At 52.2% G+C, this 15,018-nt stretch overlaps 5 protein-coding genes across 5 annotated transcripts; 3 read left to right on the forward strand and 2 right to left on the reverse strand.

Annotated features, from left to right (window-relative positions):
- Positions 1-1,077: 1,077 nt before the first annotated feature.
- BJX68DRAFT_259036 (zinc-binding alcohol dehydrogenase family protein) lies at positions 1,078-2,325 on the reverse strand (the record flags this gene model as incomplete). The annotated part of the gene is made up of 3 exons (XM_071043634.1): positions 1,078-2,022; positions 2,109-2,128; positions 2,196-2,325. 3 exons carry the CDS (start codon positions 2,323-2,325, stop codon positions 1,078-1,080), a joined length of 1,095 nt encoding a protein of 364 aa, XP_070893288.1.
- A 484-nt stretch (positions 2,326-2,809) lies between these two features.
- BJX68DRAFT_248352 (MFS transporter) lies at positions 2,810-5,001 on the forward strand. Its single transcript, XM_071041905.1, has 6 exons — positions 2,810-3,275; positions 3,338-3,401; positions 3,450-3,574; positions 3,624-3,791; positions 3,839-3,931; positions 3,979-5,001. Exons 1-6 carry the CDS (start codon positions 2,909-2,911, stop codon positions 4,929-4,931), a joined length of 1,770 nt encoding a protein of 589 aa, XP_070893289.1. The 5' UTR covers positions 2,810-2,908; the 3' UTR covers positions 4,932-5,001.
- Positions 5,002-5,648: 647 nt separating this feature from the next.
- BJX68DRAFT_279536 (transcription factor domain-containing protein) lies at positions 5,649-8,118 on the forward strand (the record flags this gene model as incomplete). Its single annotated transcript, XM_071048753.1, has 6 exons — positions 5,649-5,741; positions 5,807-6,503; positions 6,571-6,928; positions 6,988-7,058; positions 7,113-7,431; positions 7,494-8,118. 6 exons carry the CDS (start codon positions 5,649-5,651, stop codon positions 8,116-8,118), a joined length of 2,163 nt encoding a protein of 720 aa, XP_070893290.1.
- Positions 8,119-8,211: 93 nt separating this feature from the next.
- On the reverse strand, positions 8,212-11,096 carry BJX68DRAFT_259039 (uncharacterized protein; the record flags this gene model as incomplete). Its single annotated transcript, XM_071043635.1, has 9 exons — positions 8,212-8,238; positions 8,311-8,378; positions 8,455-8,688; positions 8,791-8,958; positions 9,029-9,277; positions 9,369-9,473; positions 10,164-10,331; positions 10,405-10,705; positions 10,773-11,096. 9 exons carry the CDS (start codon positions 11,094-11,096, stop codon positions 8,212-8,214), a joined length of 1,644 nt encoding a protein of 547 aa, XP_070893291.1.
- A 355-nt stretch (positions 11,097-11,451) lies between these two features.
- BJX68DRAFT_272361 (major facilitator superfamily domain-containing protein) lies at positions 11,452-13,830 on the forward strand (the record flags this gene model as incomplete). The annotated part of the gene is made up of 13 exons (XM_071047191.1): positions 11,452-11,595; positions 11,660-11,822; positions 11,891-12,037; positions 12,086-12,097; positions 12,156-12,189; positions 12,241-12,309; positions 12,369-12,393; positions 12,445-12,525; positions 12,589-12,809; positions 12,865-13,022; positions 13,126-13,375; positions 13,438-13,571; positions 13,703-13,830. 13 exons carry the CDS (start codon positions 11,452-11,454, stop codon positions 13,828-13,830), a joined length of 1,566 nt encoding a protein of 521 aa, XP_070893292.1.
- Between the last annotated feature and the right edge of the window lie 1,188 nt (positions 13,831-15,018).

A 15,018-nucleotide genomic window follows, 5' to 3' on the forward strand; every position in this document is an offset into this window, starting at 1 on the left:
TATGGAGTCACGTGAGTGTAGTTCGTCTCACCTGGAGTGATGGACAGATCGCATCCCAATCTCACTTTGTCTCCCATCTACTAGTACCTACGGACTTCTTCTACTATCTCCATCTATCTCGTTTGAAATATGCATATCAGCCGTAGTGAGCAGCATTACTACTTGAGATTTACTCATCTGAGGTAGAGACTGCTGTCATAGGACTACTGATGCCACAACAACACAACAGCTTTTTGAAATGTGATTGACCCATTGACCCATTGGCAACACCAAACCCTGTGGTTCTGCGACATTGCCTGGCTCGTATCCATACTCCCATGAGTGGTCTTGGCTTTTCTTTTTCAAGGATCTTCTTGCCAATATCCGATACAGTGCAAGACTGACAATCAAAACTAATGGGCCACGATACTCGACGTGGTCAAAGTATACCCACGGCCTAAGTTCTCTGATTCGACGGTGTCCGTCACCAACTTTGGAGGTCTTTTCAAGGTCGCTTGCTCCGCTAGTTGCACACCATTGGCCTTCAGTGGACTTTCCTGCTAAAGGTATAATCATACAAACGCTGTTTGTTCATCGCCTGCGAGGATAGCGAGTTGGACGGTGGCCATCCACAGGCGCTATGCGGAAAACCTCTTTGCAAGAAGCACCACGGACCATATTTGTGTACCGGCATGAAATAACAAGCAAGAGCAGACAGAATGGACCGTACTGCCATAGCTGCATGACCAAGCTGGCCACGTGCCCTCCCAGAGTAGACCTACTCAAGGTCTCTCCTCCCCAGGCAAGGTCGTGCGAACGAAGGTCCGCAGTATCTCGAGTGATTGCTAGAGATCGACCGAACTTACTTCCTTGAAAGTACCGCTGAAACACACACAAGAGGCTAGCCTACCCTCTTGGCCACTGCACCTGCAAATAGCTGCTATAGCGATGATGGTCTTTGTGCGATACGCCTTAGTACACTAGAGTTTGTATAAGGCTACGATGCTCCAACAATAGGCCACAGGACGAAAGCTCAAGCATTCTTCTATATTATGAGGCTCGCTAGGTATGATTTCTAGGGCTAGGGTTTCCCATCTTCTATAACGCAGTCGGATGAACGTGCGTTTTACTAACCACCTTCCCATCCCGATACTCATCTAGCACCCTGTTCACCCCATCGACATCGAGCCCCTCAACAACAACCGCATCCAGCGGCCTCACAATGCCGCTTCCAATCCACCTAGGAAGCCTACTCCAAAACTCTTTCGCAAACTCCCCATGTTTATGGCTAACTCCAAGCACCTGCGCCTTGCGGTACCCAGCCTCCTTCTTGAGCGCAATCTCCTCGCGAGCCTCACCACCTCTCATCAGCGTGATCAGTGTCCCTTTGTGGGAATTCGACAAGGCAGCTAGACCCAAGCCCTGATTCGGCGCGGCATTGACGGTGTCGTACGCGTAGATCAGATTGTCGCCGACAATCTCGCGGACCTGCCTCTCTATCTCTGCGTCTGACGCATTTCGATCAATGATATGTGTCGCACCTAAGGTCCGCAAGCGCCCCATCTTTTTTGCATCACCAGTGCCACCAGCTGTGGTAATCACTTTACCGAATCCAGCAAGTTGAGCAAACATCAGCCCGAACTTTCCCGTATTCGACCCGCCCCCAATGACAAAAATCGTGTCCTTGGAGTAGTCCACAACATCGCTCTTCTCCAAGGACAGGTTGAACTCAGCCGGGCGCAGCCCCAATCCACTCTCATGGAACAGCGCGACGAAGCTCGCAACTGCATTAACTGGAATCGTCGCCGCATCATCAAAGCTCAAATTGTCTGGGATCCGGGCTGCATAGTCCGCGTGAAGAAGGGTATATTGCTGCAGGCCGCCTTGGTCGGGACCGTCCAGGACGTTGCTCTGGCCGAAGATGCGGTCGCCGATGCGGAATTTCGAGACGTTGGCGCCAAGGGAGACGACGGTACCGGATATGTCCTGCGTCAAGACTGCGCCCGGGTGGTAGGGCTGGATGAAGAGGCCGGTGTCGCGACCCTACATGTGACACAACAGCTTAGTTCCTGAGACGTACTCTGTACGAATACGGTGGAGCGATGCTTTCGAGGCGTTTCACTGCGTACCTTTTGATCGTGTGGGTTGACTGTTCAGGATGTTAGCTCAGGACTACTCCTCACAGCGAGAATCTCGAGATATAGTGGCCCACTTACTTCCAGCAGCCGCAACCTGAACAAGAACCCAGCCCGGTCCAGGCGTCGGAATCGGGCGCTGAGCAAGGCGAAGTGGTTTCCCAATTTCTTCGACGACAAGCGCCTTCTGTAACTGCGTTGTTGCGCTCATGGCGATAGTTATGGCAATCAACCTTCCAAGGGTCTTGATAATCATACAACGTATAGACTTGGAAAAGCAGCAACCCCTGGACCCACCGAAGCCATATTTATAGGTGGGGTAGAAATCACCACGTATACATTTCCCCTCTGCAGAAAATGTCGTCATGCAGCTTTGAAATCCAGGCTGCAAACATTGATTAGATTTTACGATGAATAATCATGACTCTGGGGATTCTAGCCGCAGATCAGCCCTAGACCGGAGTTCCGGAGGGCCCGTTGTGGTTAACGTGCTTAGAAATCGACAAGCATTGGGGGCAGCCATTGGCTCCCCAGATAGGGTTGTCAGCTCCTGAGCAGCGCTAGTAGTACAGGGTGAGCGTCGTCGAGTCGATATGTCAGACGCAGGATGGGCAAAGATTACTTCAGAATCTTATTATCAAACAAACACATTGATGATTCACCAGGAATTGAGTGTTGTACAGACGGGCCAGAGTGGCATATTGGTATGCTATAAGAGCTAGGTCGCCTGATGGCACAACACAACACTTGGGCAGCGTTTGAGCAGATACAATTGCTCTGATAATCTGAGCGAAATGTTTGACGCCATTCGGGACTCGCCTTTTGGCCTGCTTGTCCGGTTCCTCACCAAGGGCAAGTACCTTCGACATGTGGAGGAGCTAGACACATTCCAGCACCCTTACTACCCTACATCCGCCGAAGAAAGCAGTAAGGATACGCAGGGAGCCGAGCCCGTCTCATCGAGTTCCATCAGCATAACCTCAGGAGATACCACCTCAACTACGGATCTCGAACGCGGGGATGAAGAGAAACACGACGAGAATGCCATCCGCCGTCTGGTCACCCAGCAGACACTCCACGCGGAGCAGAAAGAATACAGTGAGGTTATTAAACCCACTCGGACCAGAGAGGGGTACATACTGGTTGATTGGTACACGACAGGTACATTGTCTCCGAAAGCCGGTTTTTATAGTGGCCATCGCGAATAGTGTTGACTTCTTCAGACGACCCCGAGAATCCGCAAAACTGGTCTGCGTTCAAGAAGAATTTCGTTGCATTCGTTATCTGGTATGATATTTGAGCTTATTGTGTTGCGAATACTGGCTAACTGTCTAGCTTCTACTCCTTCGTCGTCTACTTTGGCTCGTCCATTACTGTTGGGGCCGTGCCTGAAGTCGTGGAGAAGTTCGGCATCAGCATCGAAGTCTCGTCGCTGGCATTGGCATTATACGTTCTTGGCTGTGAGTTTCCTAAGTCGAGCCAAATTTCCTGGGTACTTACTACTTGTAGATGGTCTTGGACCGCTACTGTTCTCGCCCCTGAGTGAGATTGCATCTGTAGGGAGGAACGCCCCGTATATAATCACCCTGTTTATCTACACGATGCTCTGGATCGGTGCAGCGACTGTGCAGAACTTTCCTGGGTACCTCGTCTTGCGATTCCTGACTGGTTTCTTTGGTATGTCTGATGAGCCCAAGCTTGCAGTCTTATTCTAACTGTATCAGGGTCTCCCGCCCTCGCAACCGGCGGCGCCTCATTCGGAGACATATACCCCCTGCTCCAGGTCCCGTATGCGCTTGTTCTCTGGGGCGTGTCCAGTAAGTCTACCTTTAGGCCTCAGCTAGTATAAGACTAACCTTGATAGCTGTCATTGGACCAGCCCTCGCCCCTGTAATCGCAAACTTTAGCGCACCCGCAACCAGCTGGCACTGGGTCTCCTGGGAGATGCTCTGGGTAACCGCACCGGTCTGCCTCGTCTGGTTCTTCTTCGTCCCTGAAACATACGCGTCCACAATCCTCTACTATCGAGCACGCCGTCTGCGCAGGATAACAGGAAACGAGCGATATCGCACCAAGGAAGAAATCGAGCAACTCTCCGACACCGCGAACGCAAACACCAGCCCAAAGGGTATTCTATACAATGCAATCATAAAGCCTGCGCAGATCAACGTCCTAGACCCTGCCGTGCTCTTCTCAACGATCTACACGAGCCTTGTATACGCGATCTTTTACTCATTCTTCGAGTCATTCCCGCTTATCTTCGAGCAAGTCTACCACTTCCGCTTCGAGCTCTCTGGCCTCCCGTTCCTTGCCGTCCTCCCCGCGCTGCTCATCGCATCCTCTCTGATTGCATCCTACTGGTACATTTCCGTCGTCCGCCACTTTCCGTCAAAGGGCTTCGATGCTTTTGGCGCCCCCGAGGGCCGCCTCGTCCCAGCTATAATCACCTGCCTCGGTACACCAATCGGGCTATTCATAACAGCGTGGACATCCCGCCCGCACATCCACTGGATCGTGCCAACCATCGGGCTCTCCCTAACGATTCTTGGCACATTTACCATTATTGCCTGCATGCTGCAGTATCTTGCGTTTACATACCCCCGCTATGCGGCCTCGCTCTTTGCCGCGAATGACTTTGCGCGCTCGATGCTTGCGGCGGGAGCGGTGATGTTTTCGCGCCCGATGTTTAAGGGGATGGGACTGGACTGGGGGATTAGTCTGCTGGCGTTTGCGAATGTTGTATGTTGTGTGCTGTTGGTTGGGTTGTGGAGGTATGGGGGCGTGTTGAGATCGAGGAGTCGGTTTGCAGAGGGATGATGTTAGTCAGGCAAGTTGGTTTTGCGGTGTGGGCGTGAGTGGTAGATGTCCTCTATAGCATAGACTAGTTGATTCTTGGAGTACATAGATCTTTATTCCCGTTTGATTACACCCTATCCTTTTCAGGGTTGTCATGTGCTACCCATGAAATGTGGCCTTTCCCAAATATCCAACAGGCAAGGTGGAGATAACGCAGGCAATCTGCTCTCAACTCAAGGGCTTTCACATTGACACTGGTATCAGACTGGTAGGTATACCACATATATTCTATGAAGCTATCTTTACTGACCATATTGTATTCATAGATGCTCGGGTGCATGACCACCTCCGGAACACCCCTACATGTTCATCAACCCTCTTCCTCTGAACAACCAACCAAACATAATGTCATCTCCATCGATACGGGTCAGTCTAAGAAAGTTCTTGTACTCATCCTAATCCTTCCCAGCAGCTCCTGCCGCCACTAACCAACAACTCCGGCTGTCGGCAATTCTCCGCGGAAGATAGCCGGTGGCGGCTGGTTTACTCCAAATCCCCAACGATGGATCGCACTAGTTCCACCAATGACTCGCCATCAGGGCCGATCTTTGCGGGGTGAGTTCTAGCGCACTGGAACCTATTGGCCTTTGTCGTTTGGCCTTTGACGCCGTATCTCAGGATGTTCCCATTGTCATCATCCAAAATCGCATGGCAAAACATCTGTCAGTAACACTCAGCATGGAGCAACAGCGATCTACTCGCGGAGCTCAACGAGCGCAGCGCAGTCGCAGAGCTAGAGGACTAACATGTGCAAACTGTCGCGCTAGAAAGGTACGAAGACTGCGGTTATTCGAAAGAACCCTTGATGGTAGGCTCTGACATATTGTTTCTTTCAGGTGCGCTGTGAGGGAGGTCAGCCGAGCTGCAAGACCTGCGAGATATACAACGAGGAGTGCCGCTACGATAAACCGCCGCCAATATCTGAATTTATTGCTATGGCTAAGCGGCTTGAGAAGGCTGAAAAGGCGCTGGCTGAGATGCGCGCTGCTGTAGGCAGCCCTGGGTTTCCTGGTGGGGATATCGCCGGTCTCAATGTGCCTTCACCTAGTTCAGACAGTCCGGTGCCGCCGCAGCAAGATTATTACCAACCGCGCACATCAGAATCCGATCCGCTGGGTACTTCTCATGGTCCATCCGATACGACCACTACAGGGCCCCCGGCACAAGCATACCAAGCGAACCACGAGGCTCCGGAGACGCGCCTGAGATCAAATGATCCCATCGCTACAGAGCTGAGCGTGGACGAGCACGGCAAAATATGCTACTACGGCCCGACATCTGCAGTCCATGATCCGCAGGTAGACACTCGAGGATCACAGACGCCCACGGCATGTGGTCCCCCACCGACCAGGGCTACTGCCCGCAACTTCCTAACTGCGTATGGCAAGGAGTCGGCAACGTGGGAGGAATTTGCCCTCGGGAATGCCTCGCTAGAGACTGGAATACCCCGTCACATTATGGCCAAGCTTTTACACCTGTACTGGACTTGGGTGTCGCCCATGTTTATGTGGGTTTATCGGCCGGCCTTTGTGCGTAAGTGTGGATCTATCTGGTTATAAGATGCAATATATTCTGGTGGCACGATTGCTTACGGTTCCAGGTGACATGGCAACTGGTGGCCGGTACTACTCAGACTTTCTACTAACAGTGATATGCGCACACGCCGCCAAATACCAGGACGGAAACTGTGCTGAGCTTCTACTCACTAGAGCCCGCCGGCTGCTAGGAACGGCCATTCAGCAGCCTAGCTCCATACCAACCATACAAGCTCTACTACAGCTGAGCGCGCGGGATCTTGCACATGGATCAATCTCGCAGGCATGGGTGTATAGCGGCATTGCGTTCCGGATGGCGAGTGATCTTGGCCTGCAGCACACTGGGCCCGGAATCAAGGGCATGAATCCGGTTGACTTGGAGGTGCGGTGGAGGCTTTTCTGGAGTTGTTACTTCTGGGATAAGTAGGAGCAAGCCTGCTTATTCAACTTGGATGTGACTCGCTAACACCGACTGTTTAAAGGGCCACAAGCTTGTACGCTGGGAGATTACCAGCGGTTACTGAAGCCTTGAATCACGATACGTTGGATATGTGTGGGTTGTCCCTCTCTTATGTCGCCCGGGCAAGGGCTAACTATTATCATGCAGTGGACGACTCAACTGAACTCGAAACATGGTGTCCTTACTATAAGGACTCTCTGAATCTGACCAAACTCACTCACAACCAGTATCCGCCTATGAAAAGCCGTTCTGTTGCCTGCTTTGTGAACTCGTGCAGATTGTCCATCATCATCAACGATATAATCATCCAGCTCTACTCTCGGAGAAGCCGAAGCATTACCGAGGGTGCATTGAAAGATATCAAGTTGCGATTGGAGTCATGGCGCGCCAACTCGCCCTCCCACCTAAGATACGACCCAGACAGTCTCCCAGAAATCTGCCCACCCCCACATATCATTGCGCAGAAGTAAGTTTGACTTTATAGTAGAGCCACTTGGACTCAAACTCTCCCTAACAGTGCGTCTTTAGCCTCCTTTATTACACATCTGTCATCCTCGCACATCGCCCATTCTGGTCCGCAGTTCCTGCATACTACCAGATATGCATAGATGCTGCCCAAAGCATCGAGAAACTGATCCTCCTACTGGAATCCACCTTCGGCCTCGAGAATATTACATATCTTATGGGCTACTGCATCTACACCGGCGCCTCAGCCATCTTAGACGATGCCAGAAACGGCCGAGGGACCGGCAGTGCGGTCTTGCGAACCTTCCTCAGAGCGCTCAACACAGGGATGCGACGGTGTCCGCTTCTCGAGCGGAGTTTGAATATTATTGTTAAAGAACTTAACCGGCCACCTGCGTCGCCCACAACAAACATCACTGCTGCCGATCATGTCAATACCGCTACAGTTGCTGTTGCTCTTCAACAACCACTCGAGCATCAGCCCATTCTCAACCTCAATCCTAGCATCAATCTTACCACAGCTAACAGCGGATATATTCCAGCATTCCCATACCTTGGCTCATCCCCTCTTCCCTCGGAGTTCAATATGGAGACCTCTCTCAACGCAGCGACGATGGACTCCATGGGCAGGCTGGACTGTTTTCCGGAGATGCAAATGAATGTGGGAGAGCTTCTATGGCTCAACTGAGGCGGAGTCACTGAGACGCGTCGAGTATCCTGTTATGTGTGTGGGTTTGTTAATTCGCGATACCGGTGTTCTGCTCCGCCAGTGAATCCGCTTTTAAGGCAGGCCTGTCTGCCCGTCCGGCTGTAGTCTGCCGTCAAATCTCGTTAGCTATCATGATCTCATTCGACCCCAGGGAGAGCATGGAGGACCTACCCCTCCATCCACTGGCATGATCAACCCCGTGATCCACCTCGCCTCCTTGCTAGAAAGGAACAAGATTGCTGCAATGATATCAAATAAGTTAGCCCAGCTGCAATGCAACAAGCACCCTCTTCAATCAGGAATGGGAAAACTCACCATACCCAACATCCCACCCCGTCCCCTCAACCCCCAAAAGGTTCTGTCTAATCCTCGCCTCCCTCATCTCCTCGGTCATCCCTCTCCCCCTCGTCATCGGGGTATACACCATTCCTGGCGCGACGCAGTTGACACGGATCCCCTCGCGCCCATGCTGTGCCGCCATCGCGCGCGTCATCTGGATGATTGCGCCTTTTGTTGTTGGGTACAGGAGGCTGGGGTTGCCGCCGAGTACTTTTGTCCCGAGGATCGTCAGCGCTGTCCCATTGAACTTGTCCGAAGCTCTCAGGAAAATGGATGAACTGGTATGAGCGAGGAGAGAAGAGGAAAACTTACAACCACTAACCGACGACATATTCACAATAGACCCACGCCCCTGCTTCCGCATCTCGGGAATCGCATACCGCGCCATGAGGACCATGCTGGTGACGTTGATCCGGAAGTCCCTGTCCCATGCCTCGAGGTTTATGTTGGTTGCGTCGCCCATGGCGCCGCCGACACCGACTATCCCACGGTAAGTACATAGTATTGAGGACTTCGATAGCAAAGCATTGAAAAGACGGGATGGACTGACCAATATTAACAAGAATATGCACAGCCCCAAAGACCTCCACTGTCTTTTCGACTGCCCTCTTGCACGAGTCCTCATCCGTAACATCCGCCTGTACAACGATGACATTCGACCCAGATTCGCCACCACTCCCCTCCTCATCGATCATGCGCTTCGTCTCGTTTGCCCACGCGACATTGAAGTCGACTAGTGCCACTTTTGCGCCGTGGCGTTCCAGGAGGATTGCGGCTGCGCGGCCGTTACCGATTTCGCCTGGAAGGGTTGGTCAGCCTGGTTTGGGTTGATTCCACAGCTAAATGAAAGGGTGGAGTGCAAAATGAGGTATAATCGAAAGTGTACATACCATCCATTCTTGAGCCTGCACCTGTTACGATGGCGACGTCGCCGGTGAAGTCGAATGCTCGTGGGGGAGGCATTGTGGGCTGAGTTGGGGTTCGGGATTTTGAAACTTGCGATCTATAATTTGCTGGGTTGCGCTATTGAGACGATTGCGATTATGCTTTTTTGCGCTCGCTTTTCTTATTTGTGTATCTCTTGGTGCGAAACTGGTCGTTTAAGTTCTGTCTATTGCTTAGTTTCATTATATCGGCTACTCCCCGCGGTGAAAATGACGCTCGTCTGATGCTCGGTTGGACACCCCGGCGTCTCGCCGAGGATTGCGGTCCACTAAGCTTGCGGACCCTTGGCTGCTTTGCAGGATAGCTACGTCCAGGAGCCCCGTGTTTTGCCTGTGTTGGAAGTTAGCTAAGCATGTCTATGCCATTCATGGTGTCAGTCTCTCGCCATTGGATCTGGACGAAGCCAAAACTGATGTACGGAACATTTTCCAAGGGAGCGTCGCTACATAGATGCCTTTGCATTGTTGCTTGATAGTAAGCCATACGGCACTTTGATTACTTTCTCCTAGACGGTACTTGGCCTATTCAATTCAAAACCTATCTAAGCCTTTATTCCTATCATCTCGCCCTCGAAAGCCAATACTCAAACCAACCCACGATCCCCGCGAGACTCTGCTCCTTGACCCAGCCTGTGTGAACAAGACATGCGAGTTAGCATTCTGCCATTCTTCCCATCCACACATAGTCGGGGACACCCCTAGCCATGTGTACCATTAAAATGCCACGATGGACACACTCACGCTGATACGGATCCCCCGGATCCCCACGCAGAGCAAACCCATGCTCAACACCGGAAAACAGCTGATAGTGATACGTCTTGGTCTCCTGCTGCAGAATCTGCAGGGCACGCTGCCGAGAAGGGCCGTCGAAGGTGTGGTCTGTTTCCGCGCAGGAGAGGAAGAGAGGTTCTAGTGGGTATTTGTTAGAGTGAACGCGGCCATATGGTTGGAAGAGCATAGGAGAGGGAGGTGAGTGACGCACTCTGGATCTTGCAGAAATGACTCTCCTTCAGAAACGCAGGGTGCGCAAAGGCTCCGGCTACGACGGCATCACCTGCCAGCAGGTTGCATACATAGGGCGCGCCGAAGCAGTAGCCCACGCAGACGAACTTGGTCGTTGTCTTGCCGTCGCTCTCGCTATGCTGATAGCGCTCCGTAACAGCTTTTACCCACCGTGGAACCGCATCATCCGCAAAAGTCGTATGCTTCCGCTTCCAGGCCTCGTAGTCAAAGTCCGGATTTGATGTGTCGTGGCGGTTCTTGCGATGTTTCCATACAGGGTCCTGTCTGCCATCAGCACTGACCCCGAGATAAACCTACCAACCCAAGAGAATAAGTAAGAATACATACCCCCCGAAAATAATCCAACCCCAGCGTCAAGAACCCCGCATCGGCAAAAGCATCCATAACCAACAACCCGTTGGGAAACATACCCCAGACGTCTGGGAAATAGAGGAGGACGTGGCCGTTCGCTTTGTCCTCTGGTGGCGTGGAGATGTATGTGGTTACGTCGGCGATTGTCTCCCAGTGGCCCCGAGGTTCACCGTCGTGTATTGTGCCTTTGAGGCAGCATTCGCCACTTGGTTTTGCGAGGTATTCGTTTTTGTCGGTAGAGGGTCTTGGGGTGAGTGCTGGCGTGGGTGTTTTGTGTATTTTGGAGAAATGGCCGCCCATTGTTGCAGGTGTGATGCAGGAGGGGATTGAGTGAGGAGAACGCGCGCTGGCCTGCGTGTATCAAGTTCCTTGTGTATGTTTCACTCGACTGAGGGCCATGACATACTCCAACTATGTTCTCTTTACTCCAAGCGCGGAAATCGCCCGCGGCGAGTCGGCGAGGGCCCGAGCCGAGTGAGGAGATGGATAACCCACTCGAATCCTGTGGGGAAGCGGGGCCCCAGATCTCTTGACCGGCTTATTCCCACATCTCCTTTACTGGGTATATAAGATTAACCCTCCAGCCACTTCTCCACTAAGCTCCCTGGTCCAAGTACAACCCGAGATCTCAAGCCCACGTCTCCCGGCTCACAGTATGGCAGACGTTGAAAGACGTGCGAGCGACACGGGCGTCGCCCCTGCTGCTAGTAAAATCGAATTCGAACTCCCTGGTCAGGACAATGCTGTTGGATACAGGGAGTATGTCGAGGCGCTTGACCTTGACATCTCCGATCGCGAGGTGCGTCAAGCCCGGATGTCAGCAACTGGCGTACAAGGGTGGCTGACTGGACTTCTCCTACCAGTATACGCGAGTGCGATGGAAGCTGGACCTCACCATCTTACCCATGTTCCTCATCACGCAAGCTCTACAATTCATGGACAAGACCTCGCTGAACTATGCGAATCTGTTCGGGTACCAGGAAGCGCTGGGGCTTCAGGGGCGCGACTTTAATTATCTGTCGGCGAGTGAGTCAGAGTCCTTCCATGTTGCATCTACTGCTATACTGTTTAGCCCACTTACAAGGGTCATGTAGTGGTATATGCTGGCTACTTCTTCGGCCAGTATCCCTGTGGCTGGCTCATCGGACGCTTTCCCGCTCAGAGGGTCATAGCAATTAGCATTCTGCTTTGGGGGGTCATGGTGCTTCTTATGACGCAGAGTCAGAGTTATTCGAGTGCATGTGGGTATTTGTCACGCGGAATAAACTATTGCAGCTGACTCTATATAGTGGCTGTGCGATGTGGGTGCTGGCCTTGAATGGACTAAACTTGACAATGAAATAGCTGACCACAGGCTAGTCTTTATGGGAATATTCGAAGCTGCTGTCACGCCGTGAGTCCACTACAACCGTATCAAAGACGGCTAGAGCTGACAAGTCTACAGAGGGTTGACCCTGATGACGGGGTTCTGGTATACCAGACGCGAGATTCCTCTCCGCCAGTGTATTTGGTAGTAAGTCTTGTTTTGCCCTAGGAACTCATCCGATTCACAAGATCTAAAGTCGATTCTAGCTCTTCACTCGGCTGGGGCGGTATTGTATGCTCTCACTCCTTCCGTCCATGGCCGCCATCAGCTGATACAGCGTAGATTGGATCGTACATCTCCATGGGTGTTTCGAAGCTGCCCGAGGATATGACGCCTGAGCGGTGGGAGCTGATCTTCTACATTGTAAGCACACGGGTCTGGAGGCAGTCATGCTTTACGTCTACTTCAAGGACTAACATGCAATAGCTCGGCGGCGCCACCTGCCTCTGGGCCTTCGTCATCTGGTTCGTCCTCCCTGACGCACCATCAAACGCCAGATTCTTGACGCATCGCGAGCGACTCATCGCCGTCAAACGTGTGGCCGGGAACGAAACTGGGATCAAGAACAAGGCGTTCAGTAAAGACCAGGTTCGTGTCGGGTTTATGGATCCCAAGACGATATTGCTGTTTATCAGTGTGTTTGCTGCGTAAGCTGGAATCCACCTCTTCCATGAAATAGTGCTGACTCTATTCATCTATCAGGGCCATCCCAAACGGCGTGGTCAATTCCTTTTCAACAATCATCATCCGCGATATGGGCTTCACGACCACCAAAACCACCCAGCTCAAGTCTGTCGGCGACGCGGTGCAGATCGTTGCACTTATAATTGGTGGAACGATCATCCTCAACGTTCCCAATTGTACGTCCCTGCCTACCTACACTAGCCCTAACCTGCCCACGCACCGCCCTCTTTACATCATTATATCATATCCAACAGATCTAACCTTTCATTCCTCGTCAAGCCCGCCTCCTCACCGCAACAGCCGCAAACCTCCTCTGCACCATTGCTGCAGCCTGCATGGCCTACCTCCCCAGCTCCAACACCTGGGGCCGCCTCATCTCCTTCTGGCTGGTGAACTCGCAGTCTGTCGGGTTTACCGTCTCCCTCACCACCATCTCGTCGAATATGGCCGGGTATACGCATCGGTCGCTGGCTAGTGCTATGGTTTTGTATGTCACTCACCTCTTTCTGCCTGCTTTATTCACTGTTCTGTTTTGAATGAAGAAAGATATAATTGTGTGGAGAAAGAACTAATGAAGCCCCTGGTGGACAGCACCGCATACTGCTGGGGAAACTTTGCCGGCCCATTCGTGGTAAACCAGTCCGAGGCGCCACACTTTACCGGCGCAACGATCGGGCTGCTTGTTGGGTATGCGATTAAGCTTGGGTGTCACCTGCTTCTTCTCGGTACGTATATCCCTACCTGTGTAGATCTCCCAGAAGGAACCGGGGTCAAGTCTTGTTGTTGCAAGACAAAACGAGACGATCCCGTACTGTAGCAACATCTGGCAGATAGACGCTAACCATGTGCTGCGTAGCATACATGTTCACCATAAACCGCTCCCGGGATAAGCTGTACGGTCCCGCGAATAAAGAGGCGAGCGACGAGGCCGGGATGAGGGATCTTACCGAGTTTGAGAATCGGGACTTTAGATACGTTCTGTAGAGGAGGATGGGGAGATCTTGGACGCGGCAGACTAGGACTAGGACGAGCTCTGGCTGGGCATATGGTATTGGGCTCATGTCAATCTAGGTAATTGGGCAATAACTCGGCAAGGTATGCTCTCGTTCATGACAGGCATCGATTAATTTTCCGAGCGGTTCAAGTCGGGCTCATTTTGGCATCGGTATCTTCGCAGTCATCTCAAGCAGGCTTTCGGGCTTTTTGTAGGGCGAATCATGCGGCAAGGAGCTCAGCTGTAGCGAATTTTGGATTATCCAACTCGAGATCTATTCGAGCCTATCTCAGGGGATGTCTGGGTGAAGCTCAAGTGGCCTTGACACTTGGCTGCCCTAACTCGGCGTGCTTGGTAATGCTTAGCCAGAGGCAGGTGGTGTTTTACCTCTAGAAGACCGACACTTTGCAGTATTCTTTCTGGAGTCTTGAAGGATCGGCCTTGCAGATACAGAGAAGGCCATCAACAACTGTCCTCGGCTGCAGGTCTCCCCAGATTCGCACCACTTGGAGTCTGGAGACAGCGTCCCATGGTCGAGAAAGTGAAAACCACAGAGACAGTGGCTGGGTTGAAGATTTGTCTCGAATCTAACCTGAGAAGGAGAAGGTGAACATGCAGTGGTGACGCGGGTTCTGGGGTATTTCTTCTTGCCGGAGCTTAAGGATCAGTCGTATTGTGAGGCGGATATCTTGTTTCGGCGCAAGGTTGGTGCGCGCAAGTTTAGGGGTACGGTTATTGGGGTGGAGGAGAATGAGTAGAGTAGGTGGCCGGATCGATGAGATCTTAGTACTTGGGGGGCCTTGTATGGGGCAGAGAGGTGGGATGTGATGCTGCATCACTTGGATTTGGTGCTTACAGTGGCCATGGTCATGGAGTCAAGAGAGCAGTTAGATGGACGATTCAAACACTTTTCTCTCTACCCTCTAAATGGAAACTTGCAAGGTACCCCGCTTCCCCCATCCCCTGGACCAGCTGCAGCTAGAACCCACTGCACAATGACTCTCGCCGACTCCCTTCCTATTGCTTCAAATCACCATCGCCGAAGCTCGCGGCCAAATATTGTCTTTTCCAGCTCTACCCGAGCTCTCCTCCTCATTCAAGTCGTTGGACTGGGCTGTTAGGCGAGCACTGGATCTGCTTTGGTCTTGCTCAACCTTGGTACTGTGACAGATGGATTG

This window comes from Aspergillus pseudodeflectus, assembly GCF_044049435.1.
Source record: "Aspergillus pseudodeflectus strain CBS 756.74 chromosome Unknown BJX68scaffold_79, whole genome shotgun sequence".
In the NCBI taxonomy this organism is placed as follows: domain Eukaryota; kingdom Fungi; phylum Ascomycota; class Eurotiomycetes; order Eurotiales; family Aspergillaceae; genus Aspergillus; species Aspergillus pseudodeflectus.